General features: G+C 39.3%; 1 protein-coding gene across 2 annotated transcripts in view; it reads left to right on the plus strand.

The window, feature by feature from the left end:
- Window positions 1-16,003, plus strand: part of SPTLC2 (serine palmitoyltransferase long chain base subunit 2) — a 75,784-nt gene that overhangs the window by 54,793 nt on the left and 4,988 nt on the right. The window contains exons 10-12 of one of the 2 annotated variants that reach the window (XM_085061657.1): window positions 7,500-7,635; window positions 9,633-9,762; window positions 14,903-15,625. In XM_085061657.1, the coding sequence (XP_084917783.1) occupies window positions 7,500-7,635; window positions 9,633-9,762; window positions 14,903-15,022 (386 nt within the window). In that variant the 3' untranslated portion in view covers window positions 15,023-15,625. Of the gene's footprint in view, window positions 1-7,499; window positions 7,636-9,632; window positions 9,763-14,902; window positions 15,626-16,003 lie in introns of those variants that run through there. The other variant, XM_085061658.1, reaches the window with a different exon arrangement.

A 16,003-nucleotide genomic window follows, 5' to 3' on the forward strand; every position in this document is an offset into this window, starting at 1 on the left:
TTTTTTTTAATGATGAGGTATTTACAAGTATAGTGTCCAGAAAACAACTTGACTTATTATGTTAACATTGCAACAGATCTTCATAAGCCCTTGGGAGGCAACTTAGCTTCTGAAAGCTTAGTGGAGAATCTGTTAAATCAGCAGAAGAATATTGAATTCCTGGTTGAGATTTGAAAAATGCTTGTTTCCAAAACAGAATATGCTGAATTATGTCTTTCACTGAAACAGCCAACCAAAAGATAGAAATGTAGGAATAATAAACAGAATGGAAGTATAAGCCTTTGCAAAAACAAGGGGGTTTTAATGTGGAAAAATTTACAAGCTTGATTGTATAATAGCATCACTCTGACTTGAAGAAACAAACTTTTAGAGGAAGATATATGTAACCAAGTTTCTCCTTGTCAGTTTACTTTATTTAAGCACTTCCCAATGTCTGAAAATATAGGCTTTTTGAAATAGAAGTTATATCTTATTGTCCTCCGTTTGGCCTGTTGATAGCAAGGTATCTGGAGAAAAAGCACTATCCATGTTTAATGAAATAGTTCTTTATCTTCTGTGTCATTGATGGTGGTGCTCTCAGAAAAACAAACACAGAATATTGCAGCCTGGTCTATATCTTTTCTGTGTAGGTTGTATTTAGCCATCATCTGTTTGGGGAACAGGACACAACGACATCACATTGTTCTCTATGCATTTGTAGTGTATTGTGATTTTTTTTTTTTTTTTTGGTTGGTTTGTTTTCTATGATGGAGGACTTTTAATTTTATCCATGTCTGCTAAAAATTTTAGTAAGCTTACATGGTCAAGAATTTCTGTAAAATTGGGTTGTAGGTTGGGAACAATGGTGGATGCTACAGAACCTACCCTTTCCACAAGCTCTTTTTATTCTACACAACAGTCAGTAAACATTAGTGCTTAGGTTATAAAATGCCTTTAAGATTATTTTCTGAATAAGGAGAGTGAGATCTGCTGCTTTGATCTCCTTTCACACTATATTCATGCTGCTTTCCATCAGGGCCAACCTGTTCAGAAGCAGCTCTGTGAAGGACGAGGGGGTGCTGGTGGGCAAGCTGTGAATGAGCCAGCAGTGTGCCCTTCCTTGTGGGCAAGAAGGCCAGTGATATCCTGAGCTGCAGTAGGAAGAGCATTGCCAGCAGGTTGAGGGAGGTGATCCTGCTCCTCTATTTAGCCCTGGTGAGGCACATCTGGAGTGCTGTGTCCAGTTCTGGGCTCCTCAGTACAAGAGAGACTTGGAGCTCCTGGAACAGGTCCATTGGAGGGCAACAAAGATGATTAAGGGACCAGAGCATCTCTCTAATAAGGACAGGCTGAGGAAGCCAGGCCTGTTCAGCCTTGAGAAGAGACAGCTGAGAGGGGACCTCGTCAGTGTACACGAGTGTCTGAAGGGAAGATGTCAAGATGAAGGATCCAGGCTCTTCTCAGTGGTACCAAGAACAGGAAAAGGGGCAATAGGCAGAAACTGATGCACAGGAGGTTCCACCTGAATGAGGAAGAACTTCTTTACCGTGCAGGTGACTGAGCACTGTAACAGATTACCCACAGAGGCTGTGGAGTCTCCCTCACTGGAGGGACTACAGAAATGTCTGGATACAATCCTATACAATGTGCTCTAGGATGACCCTGCTTTGGCAGAGAGGTTTGGTGAAATGACCCACCTTGGTCCCTTCTTTATCCCATTCTGTGCATAGCCTTCCGAGCAAAGTATATCTGCTGAGGTCATGCTATTATCAGTAAAGCTGTCGTATTTGTGAGGGTTAACTTACTGCCAGGTAAATCCCTTCCTTGACTGAAATAAGCTCTACAAAGAGAAATGATCCTGCCACAAATAAATGATGGCATATCTATCAGTAGTTAATATAATAATGTGTCTCACCTGCAATGCCTCTGTGCTGGCAAGAGTTCATAAAATGGGACTAGCTTGAAAAACAGTGTGAAGCAAATTACAAAAGAGACTGAAAGTAAGTTCTCCACAAAGAATTAATGGAGTGTTTTCATCTTAAAGATGCCATATGGATCTGATATTAACTTGCTATAAACTTCTTGCAGTGGTTTAAAACATGTCTTTAATATGCACCAGACAACCTTGTTAACAAAACCTATATCTTCTTAGACACATACTGAGTCTTACCAGAGGCAGTGTGCTATTGTCAGACTACATCTTCACAAATCCTTACAGAATTCTTACAGAGGGCTATGAATTTTATAAGATTGCTTACTTGGGCAGGTTTATTGTCCTCTTCTCTCCTGACAGCCACAATCCAGGCAATATAATAAAACTTTCCCTCCCTTGTACAAATGCTTTCCCAGAACAAAACAAATTTTAGTTTTTCTTAGAATAAAAAATAAAAATAAAAATCAAGCTTACTAAAGGAAGGTACTTGGCCAACTAAATGCTCATTTTCAAGATGTGTCCTACTATTTTGCTTTGAAGTCTTCATAAGAACTAATTAAAAAAGTAAATACTTCCTTTATACTGCAGAAAATACATTTGTTTTAGATCCAGAAGACAGTGATCTCTAGTGTGAGAAGCAGATAAAAAATCCTGCCTGTGTGTGGTTTTGCCTATCTGAAGTTGATTTGCCCCTGAGTTCAGTGTCAGTTGGTAGTCTGTCTGTGTATAATGCAACATGTTTTTTATATCTCCAGAAGCCATGCTGATTAAGTGTTGCACTGTTTTGAACAGATTTGTGATTGCTCTCTAATTTACTGCTTAGAGATCAAGGCTGGGGGGGGGAGGGGGAGGGAAGGAAACAAAAACATCCTGGTTGAACTGAATTTTCTTTTGTGTCCAATACCATCAATACTATCTATGGTAGCTTATTTATCAACCTTAATAGAAGACAGAAATGGTATAAATACTAGATTTTTGTGAGAGAGTAACTTTCCCAAATAACTTTCCCAAATTCTTGGGGCTCTTTGTAGAGATTCTTTTTTTTAACATGGAATTGAGAAGTTACACAGGCATCAGCTCTAAGAACTGTGTCTCTCTTTTTTTTTTTTTTTTTTTTGGCAAAGGCTAAGTTCATCCTGGCCTTGCAAAAATTTTTAATTTCTGAGCAATTGTTGTCTTTTTATTAAACTGACTTTCACAAGTCAGGGTTGTATGAGAATCTTTAAGTATCTGGACTGTTATTTTAAGCATGAGCTTCTCTGAGGATTGAGGTGAGGTTAACTGGCTGGTAGTTTCCTGACCCCTCCTTGCCTATTTGAAGACTGGGGTGACATTTACTTTCTTCCAGTCCTCAGGCACCTCTGCTGATCACCAGGACCTTCCAGAGATGATCAGGAGCTGCCTTGCTGTGGTGTCCACCTGCTCTCTCAGCAGTTGTGGATGTATCCTGTCAAGAGCCCATGGACTTGTGGATGTCAAGTCTGCCTAGGTGTTTTCTAGCCTAATCTGCTTTCACCAGGGGAGAGTCTTCCTTACAATATTCCTTTACCCTTCCTGGTCTTCTGGGTCAGAGATTCCTGAGGACTGCTCTTGTTGGTGAAGACCCATGCAAAGAAGGCATTCAGTAACTGCCTTCTCTGCTTCCTGTTTTCATTATAACTTCTGCCTTTCTGAGCAATATGACTTCTAAAGCAGACACCTTCACAAGTGATGAAGTGTCATTCACAGAATCTGAATATTCTGAGTTGGAAGGGACCCACAAGGATCATGAAGTCCAGCTCTTACATGAATGGGCATACAGGTATTGAACCCACAACCAAGGTATTATTGCCACTATGCTCTAATCATTTGAGCTAATCTCAGGGTCATTCTTCTGTTCTAGCCTGTGGGAACCTGTCCTGGCGGAGACACTAATTTACTTCCAGCGGTTGCAAGGAATATGCATCTCACATGCTTTTAGATTCATAATGGAGTACTTTCTCTAGCCTGTTGGATTTTTTTTTCCAAGTTCATGCTAGCTGCATTTTTAAAAGACTATTGCTTGTGTTGTATATTTGTGACAGGAGAGTGTTTCTCCCCTTTACATGGCATGTGACCGTTACTTCTGATACAGTGGCAGCATGTTCTTTAGGAGATACATGTGCACTTTAGACTAAGTCATGGCCAGGCTGCTGCAAGCAAGGAAGTGTAAATTGCTCTTACTAAATTGTAAGAGCAATCTTGATATGACTGCAGTAAAGTTGCAAAGGGGTATAGAAGTGCAGGAGAAGTTATTAGTAACCCTCTAATTTTAGTGTTGCTCTGTCAGTAGCTAGTTTAAGTCATTTACAGGACCCATGAGTGACTTGAAATCAGTTGATCTGATAAACAGTTCTACGTTTTTTTTTAACTTTTGAAGAACTCAGTTCCAGTAATCATCCCTTTCTTCCCCCTTTCCTTCCTTTGCTGAAGGTCATCACATTCCAGTTTCCTAGATGAAAGGATGTTACCAGAATCATTGCACAACTCCTGTGCAAGAACAACTGACAGGGTGGCGTCTGATCTGGCCATTTTTGCATGGTCTTAAAAATGAAGCTGCATAATTCCCAAAAAGCCAGTTGTTGGAGAATTGCTTCAGTCCTGACAATTCTTCTAGGCCTACAGTTGAGCAGTTGTGGACAAAGGTCTGCACTACAGGAGATGCTTGAGCTGGGAAGGGATTTAGAGGTCCTGTTTGAGTGCTCAAGCCCTGTTTGGGTTGCAAGCGGGATTAGCAACAACACCTATGCACTGCTGTTTCCAGCACTGCTTGGTTTGTCTTTGTGGTCCCGGAAAACATGGTGGAACTGTAGTAGCAGTTAACAGCCTGCTACAATACTGTGTACCAGTGGGGCTGAGCTAGCAAATGTTAGTAGAGCTGAACAACTGGATATGTGCTTGTTGCATAATAATGCAAACCCCATTCGATTAGCATGTGGCATCACTCTTCTAAGTGCAGGATTTTATAGTGGAGTAGGAGACTAAATGTGTTGAAGTACAGAGAAGAGTAGTTGCACTGGATGCAGGGAGAAAGGCAAGGAGAGGACAAGGAACCTGTGCTCAATTTTTGATTCCTGGTGCTTTGCTTCACCACAATTATAGTTCTCTTCAGATGGTAATGACATGTGGCGGATAATGAGCAGATGCCTGTAAGTAAGTTTCATGTTCTTGGTAATATTATTGTAGACACAAGTTTTTAAAGAAGTAATAATTTCATTAAATTACTTGATGGCTCCAGAGTCAAGTAAAACCTTTTGAGACCCACAAACCTGAAGAGGGCAAGCATTTTCTACATCTGTCAGTTGCTGTTAATAGGTGACTACATCTCTGTAGAGAATGGAAAAACTTGTTCTGGAGACTTGTTTACATCGCAAAGCACTCTTCAGTCTATAAGGACAAATCTAGAAGCATAATCTCTTTTTATTGGTAGGAGTTTAGGGAAGACTGTGAAGCGGTTGCCAACTACAAATTAAGGTTGCTCTTTAATCTTTAGTCTGGAATGCTCCCAACAACATGGGAAAGGGTGTGAATGTGTAGAGGGGAAAACCATAAAGGTGATGAAGTTCCTTCTGCTTAAACACTGTAAACTCCATGCTTTATGGGAACACAGGGAAAATGTATGTATGGCAAAAGCTGCATTCTTAGTCATGGGAGAGGGGCTGATTGCAGCAGCTGTGTACATTACTTTAGTACTCCATAGAGTTGAAATCTGATTTGTATTTTGATGCTATTGTACATCACTGACCTGACATGTCAGAAACTGGTGCATTTCTGTGTAGGAGATGTGCAGATGCAGCTTTCTCAGAAGATACCAAAATATCTTTTTTCTGCATGTAGTTTGCTGTGGGCACTCGTGTATTTATTGATTGCCTTAATGTTAGAAATGCCAAGTAGTCACTTTTGACCCACTGGTTTTAGTATCTTGCAGGAAGCCTGGTTCTTTTAATTTTATTGAGTTTGTTTCTTTTTTCAACTTCATTTTGCAGTCTGGGGTATTTAAAATGACCAAATAATTGGTCTGGAAACATAAGAGAAAGCTGGGTCTCCAGTAGAGGATCTGATCTGATGTGAATCAATTAAAAATTTTGTTTCATAAGCTCAAGAAGCCTTTGTGTTTTACTGAAATCTTACTGCTTTTGGGGGAAGAGGAATTAAGCTTCTGGAGAAACTCTGGGGGAGAAAAGATTAAGAAACAATGCAGTTAATGGAGAAGAAGAGATGTCTTAAGTGGCAGTCAGTGCTATTAAAAATACCAGCTTCTACCCACTAATGATGGCCAAGTTTTGTAAACTTAACAGTTTCTTACGCTATGCCTTTGATGGGATTTTGCTTTTGATTGCCCAGTTGTGGGTGGAATGTCTGATACTCTTGGCAACAAATATTATATAGGTTCTTAAAATTACATTTGTTCTGGCCTGGAGCAGAGCTATGTGGGTGTTGGATGTTTCTTTGAGACCTGGCATTCCTTTTAGTTAATCACCTTATGTTATCTACAAGTTTAAAGAAAGATGATTAATGTCTAGCAGCTGTCTTCACTACGTGGCATAGATCTGCATGCTGTACATTTAGTGGTTCAGTTTATGAATCACTCATCTGGGCATGGCAATGTTTGGGTAATCAATTATCCAGAAATATACTTTGGGGACCATAGACAAGTAAGTTAAGTGTTACTTATTATAGTCTCATCAATGAGACTATAACTCTCATTAATCTCTTAAGCACATTAGGATATTAGTTGATCAGAAATGCATTATGATCTGTTTAGGTGATATGAACCTTTCTTGTGGGCAATACTGGAATGTAGTACAGTGTGCTCGGCTAGAATGTAATTAACTGATAAATAGGTTGCTCAATGCATATATTGGAACAGCTGGAATATTTCATTATACTAGTTGTCTAATGTCCTGTGTACTAATTTTGACAAAAGTAAAAAAATCCATACAGAAATTGCTGAATACACGATAAATTGGCTGCTGCCACTTAAGTGAAGCGAGCTGGATTATCAGAAGTAATCGGTTTAATTTAAACCCAGCTCATTTTAACTGGAAAAGGTTAGGGAGCAGCCACGTGATTGTTAAGCCAAGAGATCTAAAGAGGAAAGTAGTAATTTCCATTAATACAGACAAGCAGGATAAAACATGGTGAACAACCCCAGCTGATTCAGTAGGTTTTCCATTAATTATTCAAAGTGTAAGCAAACTCTTCTTCAAGATGCAGTTACTAGTGAATTCTGAGTACACTTTGAATCTTATTTAAAAGCAGGTAACTGTGGTTTTTTTGCCAGGTACCTCTTGATTGAAAGAAAACCTGATATGGCAAAATTAGGCAGTGCTTGGACTTGATAGCTGTGCCGGTCCTGGTCCATTCAGACTTACCAGAAAATGTATGATTAATCTTGGTTACATGAAGGAGGAGAAACTGCAAAACCCAATTTGCATTTATTTTTAACACATCCATAAGCACAAGCAATACATTAATGTTTTGTACTTTAGTTTGAGATCTTTTGTTGCAGTTAGGCACATGACTTATGACAATTGAGTTCACAGTCTCACCATCATTCCTTTTTTAGGGAGAGCACGTGTGCAGCAGCTAGCAGAGAACACGAGATATTTCAGGAGACGACTGAAAGAAATGGGCTTTATCATCTATGGAAATGAAGATTCCCCCGTTGTGCCTCTGATGCTGTACATGCCAGCAAAAATTGGGTAGGTTTGACAGCGTAACTTCTTATCCATCTTCTTTAAAGCTAGAATGGTGTAAGAATATGAAGAGTTTTTTAAGTATAAGAAAAGCCTCGTTTGATTTTTGCTTTTATGGTCATTACTGAGTCTTATAAAATATGGAAACTTCCTATAAGTAATATTGAGAAATCAAGGCTTGTAGCTTGGGGCATGAAGAAAGCACTTCAGGGAAGCAATTTTGCCACTTACGTGTCATGTTTTAAAGGCTGGATGGTGTGTTTCCATTCTATTTAAAGTAAAGTTTATAACTGTGCTAAAGAGGAGCTGAAATTGAATGGAAATTAACATTAAAAGTCACTGGAGGAAGTCTTTCAACTAGCTCCTGGATCAGAAGGAGCCAACATTTCCGCTGATGAACTTTGAAAATTAAAAAAGGAAAAGCAGCGGGGCAAGACATGATCGGACACAACAACATGTATTTAATGAACCCCAAGTTTTTAAGAGGTCTGGATTTAATCACTTGGCTGTTGGTATTGTAAATACATTGTAAATACAACTGTAGCACATAGCTTTATAAATGCTTGTCGACTTGTGGGGTGCTGTGTGGATAATTAAGGGTAACATTCTGCAAGGAGAATATATAATGTATATATTAAAAATTTTTGCAACATAAACAAAAACCTGAATTCAAGGACAGCTTGGCTTTGATCATTACTTTTCACTGTATAATGCAGTGCTCAATCAACACTTTCAAATTTGGAAAGCATAATTTCATTTTAAGCTGTACTGAACATCTCTAGTGCTTTACTAGCTCTGGCTTCAGTCTGGCACTTTTAATGAAGCTAGATACAGTGTTTCTGCACCCTTCTCTGTGTTACCTTTATGGGTGCTGCAGAGTGTACTTCCAGCACAGAGGCAGCTGTTTCCACTGCCTAGCTTCTGTACCAGTCAGTACAATCTTTTCCCTGGAAATGTTCATGGAAATATTTATTAGGTTAGCAGTTGGGCCAGTAACTTACTTAAAATGAGCAAGAACAGAGAGCTCTGATGAGAGTTGGCCCTTAGGATCTGCATTGGGTTTACTTGATCATTTCTTTGTCCCTTGTAGCCTGTTTTTAAAATGACTTGAAAGTACTAAATGAATATGAAATGAAGTGTATCAGGATGCACCTGTTTATAAGGAAAACAGTTGTGGCAGAAAATTTAAAAACCTAGTAAAAGAATGTTATTTTTATATGTTCTTATAAACCTCTCAAGTTCATTGCTACTTCTCAACAAGGTCAGTTCAAAAAGGATTAACCATTTCCTGTGGCCTGTAAAAACACTCACAATTGCACAGCCATTACAAAAAGGGTCAAAATCTTTGTGCCTCTCATTGCATAAGTCACAACCAGTACTTTCTTTAATCTCCTTAAGAATTCTTTTTGTGGAAGATAGTGTGTGACAGTTGTATGATATTTTTGCACCTTCCTTAAAAATATTTGGTATCATGTAAGATGATCTCAATTTACTGCGATGATTCAGTGATTCCTGTGATAGTTATAAAGTCGTACATTCTGTGATGCAGTAATGTACTTTAATCAAGTTAAATTCATGAAAACAAAACAATCCTGAAATTGCAGAAACATTCGCTTTGGGGCATTGCAGCATGAGGGATTCCTTGTATAGTCAAACTTCTGAGCCAAAATCACTGTTTCCTATTGGAAAGATTTCCCAGCTTAGGTTACAAATCCATTTAGAAACAGCCTGCTAAAAGACCAGTCTCTGCCACGTGCAATCTTTCAGCTTTGTTAGAACTTAATAGAGTGAAACCTTTTGAGAAGGACCACCTTGGGATGGAATTAAAAAAAGGTTTTTGTGAGCCGGCATTTCTGTCTCTAAAAAGAAAGCACTAGAAGCTCCAAACCGTGGTCTGACAGCCTTGCTTCAACAAAGGCCTTTATGGGTTACCATACTGAGTCCTTCATGCTCCTGCTTTGCCACCTCTGGAATAGTTGTGACGATCTCATTCTCTCTGGCAGTGCGTTTGGGCGTGAGATGCTGAAGCGGAACATCGGTGTTGTGGTTGTGGGCTTCCCTGCCACCCCCATCATCGAGTCCAGAGCCAGATTCTGTTTGTCTGCAGCTCATACCAAAGAGATGCTTGATACAGTAAGTGTCTCATCTTCCTTTTGCTCATGCCTGCTAATAAATAGATACACCAATTTTTGTACACTGGTTTTTGTACACTGGTTCAATGTTTGGTACACAAACTAGTTGAACCTAATCTTCAAAGCCCTTTGTAGTAGAGCTGGCAATGACTCCATCTCTTTCCTTGCTACAATAGTGTGGAATGACTGCTTACAGTAAATCTCAGGACTTTTCTTGTCCTGTTTTTAAGGGAGACAGTCGTATTCCTGTGAGACAATGCTTTTTCCCCTCTTAAAAGACTATACCTTGCATTGAACTGGTTAGAAGGAAACATTCTGCTTCTTCTGCTTCTTCTGACACTGGATGCTAATGGTAAGAAAAACATATAAAAAGGCCTGAGAACCTCCAAAATATTGATATTCTTCTCAAAAGGGAGCACATGATTACTAGTGAGAATATCTATTCCAAAGATTACTATTCCTGTTCCTTAAAGCTTCAGAGCACTGTATCTTAAATGAACCTGTCCTAATGAGTCTGTGCCATATGCAACGCCTTACTTACTCTTACCTGCACTCCCAGAGGGAATAGAGGTCCCCTCGAAAGAGGCCTGCATCACTGGAGATGCTGCCATCAAAAAGTAAGGATGGCAGTTACTCTCTGGCCAATAGGGTTGAAAGAGAATTATATGAATAAGCCAGACTATTCTTAGAATGTTTTGGTGTGGCTGCTACATTAAATTTTGTGTCTTCTGAATAATCTTTTTTGACCCATGTTTGTACATGGGCTGTCTTAGGCACTGCCAAGGTTCTCCACTGAACTTTTTTCCTCACTTTGAGGGTATGTGACTCAGAATTTAGACAAGGCTAAGTAATGAATTTGGACTTCATGAGCGTAGACTCTGTCCTGTTCAAAGACCTACTTGACAGAGTCCCATAGGATACAGTCTCAAAGAGCAGAGGTGTCCAGCACAGCTAGTTGATTTTTCCTCCCCACTCCTTCCCTGAAGAATAATCTGTCCTGACTTACAGGAGAGTGACTGTGGTGGGAAGCCTGCATGGATGAACAAACTAGCAAAAATATTTCATTAAAGTGTTGAAGAGGTGCAAGCAGGGACAGGTGACCGAGGAAGAATAGAGACACAGTCCTGAGCATGCAGGGATGGGGTCAGGAAAGCCAAAGCCCACCTGGAACTCAGACTGTCAAAGGACATGAAATGCAGCAGGCATTTTATGGGGATATTAGTAGCAAAAGAAAGAGTTGAGAAAATGTGGGGGACTGCTGCTGAATGGCACAGAGAATCAGGTAACAAATGTGTCCAAGAGGCAAGGGTACTCAGTGCCTTTGTTGTCTCAGTCTATTCGTGAGACTTCAGGAATCCTGAGACCATGGGATCAGTGGAAAAGTGTGGAGCAGTAAAGACTTACCTTTGATGTGAAGGAGGCTCCAATGAGGGAACATTTAAACAAAGTCAACATGTACAAGGCCATGGGACCTGATGAGGTGCATCCCCAAGTGTTGAGGGAGCTGGCTGTCCCTGCAAGGCCACTCTTGGTTATAATCTTTGGAGGAAGAGTTTGTGGTGGTTGGGGGAGGCTCCTGAGGACTGGAAAACAGAAAATGTCACCAATACCTTGAAGAAGGGCAAAAAGGTGTGAGGAACTGCAGGTTGAAAAGCCTCACCTTTATCTTGAGAGGATTGTGGAGAAAAAAAATCTTGAAACTATTTTTGATCATTTTGTGGACAAGAAGGTGATTGGGAGTAGTCATGGAGTAGTAGTCATGCCCAGTGTCCAAATATGATCAGTTAACACTTCAATATGTGAACAGTAAATAGGGCATATAACAGATGTTTACTAATGTCTTGTAAAAAAAATAGACTCAATCTTTTCACGCTTTACTATTGCAGAACTTATATAAAAACCAACAGCTAAAAATGCATGCTTTTTAAATTTAATTTTTGTTAGGAAAGTTAGTAAGGCAGTGAGTGGTGACAGCAGTTTCGTAATGTATGTTTAGTGTCATTGAGTAGTATTAACCTGCTGTGTATCTGCGGTGCTGTACTTGCTGCTCCTGAGTTGTTTCTGCCTTCTGAGAGATTCCCTAACTTAACACTCCAACAACAGACTGCTTAAGGAGTTCCTTCCCAGCTACTTGTCCTGCTACTCTTCCCTTAATTATCTCAATTTAGTTGTTTATCCACATAAAAGTTTTGAACTAGTATGTTCAGAGAAGATCCTTCCCTTTGCTTCCTTTCCCCCTGTATAAAATGAATAGTATCAGACTTGGCTCAGAGCATGGTAATAGACCTGAGCTCATTGACACAAATGAGGGAGCAGGAACTTCTGGACTGGTGGAGATGCAGTGGGGATGAATGGATAAGAGGTGGAAGGAAGGAAAACAAAGAAAACTGAAGTCTCTGAAATCATATTGCTGCAAATTGAGCTAAAACTGAAACTGTATAAACTTGATGTGTGGGCACTACCTGAGCAGTCATGCAATTTTACAGTTGGTTAGGTTCTTGGTCTTCTCTCTCAGTGACTAGCTTGGGCCTTTGCCGTAACAAGCTGCTTTTGTAGGGTCTGTATAAGTACCACACTTGATCTCTTCCAAAATCTATCTGTAACTTTTATTATTGTGCTTTAAAAAGCTCTTTTCCTGTCAATTCTTACTGCATTTTCCAAAAACCATTTCAAATGTTGTGCATTTAACACAAGACTCATTGCTAGAGTACCTCTGTAAGTGTTAAATGCACTAAATTGAGGAAATGCTTGTTCAATATATTAGAGCTTGTCTGCCTAAGAAAATTAATCCAGAGCAAAATGAGGTGTGAAGTTTGAAGTGAATGAAGAAATCCTGATTTAGCTCAGTATGTGGAGGCTTTGTTCCAAGTTAGTGTAACCCCTTTAAGGTTCAAAATAGCTGCATGCTCAGAACCCAGAACATTGGCAAGAGGCGTTAATAAGGAGTGAGTCTTTGTGTAAGTGACTTTGTGCTGTGTTTTCTTGTGATGCAGTGAAAGGGTATTGATTTCAGGCAGCTAATAATTAAGGCAGCCCTCAGATCTAATCCCTCTGCTAACTGTGGCAACAATATCCAGGAGGCGGAAGAACTAAAATGAACGGACTTGGGGGAGAGTGGGCAGACAGCTTCTTCAAGTCACTGACAGAGAGGATAACTTGGTATCCCATATGTGTATTCATGGATGCTAACTAGGGATCTTATGGCATCTTTGTAAACATAACTTATCCGGGTTTGAAGCACAGGGAAGAGAAGCTTGTCTTGCAAATGGTGATATTTGTAATGCTTCCTTCTTCTTATTAAATACACCCACATTATGGGAAACAGTTCTTAGTTACAATTTTAACTGCTTTATGTAAATAAAATTTCCTTGCCTAAAAATATTTGGCTTAGGATCAGAGTGAAGTCTCTCATAACCTGCATCCCTGTGGGCTGGTGCTTTATTTTCAGTGATGAAAAATATATTACACTCTCCTAAAGTCAAAGTACACCAATGCCATTTCCTTTGTAGTCTTTGCTGGTCACATGGCCCTTTTTGTTTTAAATTAATAAAATCCTAAATCTGCATTCAAAAATAACAGTTAACATACTCTTTCAACAAAAATTCAGCTTTAAATTGCTTCCATATGGAATCTTTACTTAAAGCTCTGGCAGACTATGCCCACACTTTTGTTTTGTTTTGTTTTTACTGAGGTCTAACTTCTGGGTTTGTTGTTCCCCCAGATTTTAGAGTGCAGAGGTTTTTGCTGCCAGATATAACAAGCATGAAAGGCCATTGTTTAAAGAAACAAGAACTTGAACTATCCATCTAGGAAGAAAAACATGTAGAGATATTAACCCCCATCTACCAACTGTCCTCAAGAGACAAGCATTTGACCTACAACATATTAAAATTCGAGCATTAATGTAGAATTAGTGACATTCTGAAGGAATGCTGAATGTACTTGTCTCAATAAATTTACAGTTCAAGGCAGTGAAGAATGCCTTGAAAATTAAAAATTTTAAAAATTTTAACCTTTGATTTTAATTTTTAATCAAAGGTTAAAAATTTTTTAACCTTTGATTAAAAAAAAATTGCATTGGACTTGGACGTAATCTTCTGAATTCATTTTTTGTCACTTGCCTATATAAACTAGCGTATAACTAGCATCACATACTATTGCAGATTTGTCTGCAGCAACTAATTTATTTTGTACTTTGCTTTAGGATTGTTCTGTAGAGCAAATGAAGTTTAGGATTTGGCTTTTAACAGACCCTATTGTGGACCAATGTCTTATCAGAGATTGCAACATAAAGGAAGTATGATTAACTGAGCTGGGACTTTCCTCATTCCTTACGCAAGCAGATGGTTGATCTCTGGTAAACTTCATAACATTTGAGTTCAGGTCAAAATGGTGAAAGGTTGTGCTAATTCAGTAGCAGTGTTCTGGGTCATCAATTGCTTGAGTGTGGCCTTTGTGGCAACCTCAGTGGGACTTGCTTTCTAGGGAGAAAATGCTTGGGGTCCTACCTAGACCAAACTCTGACTTTTTATTTTTCATTCCTTGTCTGGCAAAAATATTCTGTGCCATGTTGTTTATGATACAGAGCTTTCATCTCTCATTGTATATGGATAATGCAAATTAACCAAGTGTAGACAAAAAAAATGCATCTGTAGAACTTGTCAGCTCACTATTGTAGTTTGTCTTTGCTATTTTGCTATTTAAAAAATACAGTAGATCAGGTATGCTAACACAGGTTGTTTTCATACTGAATGATACATAAAGAGGAGTGAAACCTTCATGTACGTTTTTTTTTCTACTTCAGCTTCATTACCTCCAGGAAGGGAGGAATGTTATTCTCTGTTTTTCTATCTAGGAATAGTCATGGAGTTTGCTGGATATTATGATCCTGTTTTGGAACTGGAATAGTCAGATGGATGCATAGGTGTTCTTAGTCAAATGACCAGTGCTGTTGATTTGGTCTCAAAATTTCTGAATGCTAAAAAAAAAAATCCTATGCACATTTGAAGGTACTGGCTTCTAGCACAGTAAAAATCTCAAGTAAAATGGCTGTCAGAGTAGTCTGCAGGCATGCATAAAGGAAGATGTGCTGATAACTTGCATCTGTCTCCTCTGCTGATCTACTGTGGTCTTTTTGTCAGGCTTTAAAAGAAGTCAATGAAGTTGGGGACCTTTTACAACTGAAATATTCCCGTCGCCGTCTGGTACCTCTCTTGGACCGGCCGTTTGACGAAACAACATATGAAGAAACAGAAGACTGAACTCCCTCCATGTGCCTCAGTGGGAGGGACACACCCCATGGGACACTCCGTGGCCCAGAGGCCACAACATCCGTGAACAACACACTTATGACTGCTTAGCATAAAAGACATTTCCTCACAATACTGAAGTGGCCACATCAGCTCTAAATGGCATTTTGTAAATAGGGAGAGGAGAAAAAAAATTCTTTGATTCCTGTATCTTCAGGGTCTGGCCCTAGAGGTGCTTGGCTTTATTTTTTCTTGTTGCTTTTTTTTATTTATTTGTCTCAGTGAGTTCACAGCAACCCAAGTTGGCTGTGGCTGATTAGTTCAGACTTTGTATGCACCATTAGACTCCCAAATGCTGGCTGAGATGTTGTGAGCATGTGTGACGCTGGCATGGCAGCATTTTCAGTGTCACTGCTAGGTGTCTGATCTTCCCAATAAGGAATGAGCTGACCTGTCTGTTTTTGGAGACTTCCTAGAGAAACTGTTGATTGCTAACTTTGACATATTTAACAAGATGGATAATCAACCAAAGTTGTTTTTTTCATTTGCAGTTACTTATGTTTAAAACTTGAATTTAGCCTTTTTAAAATAAATGTGGTGTTGATATGTCACTGACAGGACCATTGTTCCCAAACATTATTTAGTTTTGTAAGCCACAGGCAGAAGGACTTCTGGAACTGTAGCCTCTTTTCCTTCCCAGTATGGATACCAGACTGTCTCCTGGTTTTGACACTAATTGTCCCCTTCATAGAGGGTAAGTGATGGAGAGGGGTTGGTTTTTGGGGGTTTTTTTTAATACTTCTGTTTTTAAAAAAAGGAAAAATATGGGTTGTGTGTGTTGCTTTCTCATCCTCAGGTTAGTTTCTCTTGCTTTAGAATTATCATAAAGTCATGAACAAGTCACTGCTAAGTTCTAGAAGGGTGCTCCTGGGTTTAAGTAAACTAGAGCAAGTCTCGTGCTTGTTAAGACTAAGCCCTGTCAATAAGCAGGCC

The sequence above is a fragment of the Lichenostomus cassidix genome, chromosome 5 (assembly GCF_008360975.1).
Source record: "Lichenostomus cassidix isolate B80296 chromosome 5, HeHo_3.0, whole genome shotgun sequence".
Classification (NCBI taxonomy): Eukaryota; Metazoa; Chordata; class Aves; order Passeriformes; family Meliphagidae; genus Lichenostomus; species Lichenostomus cassidix.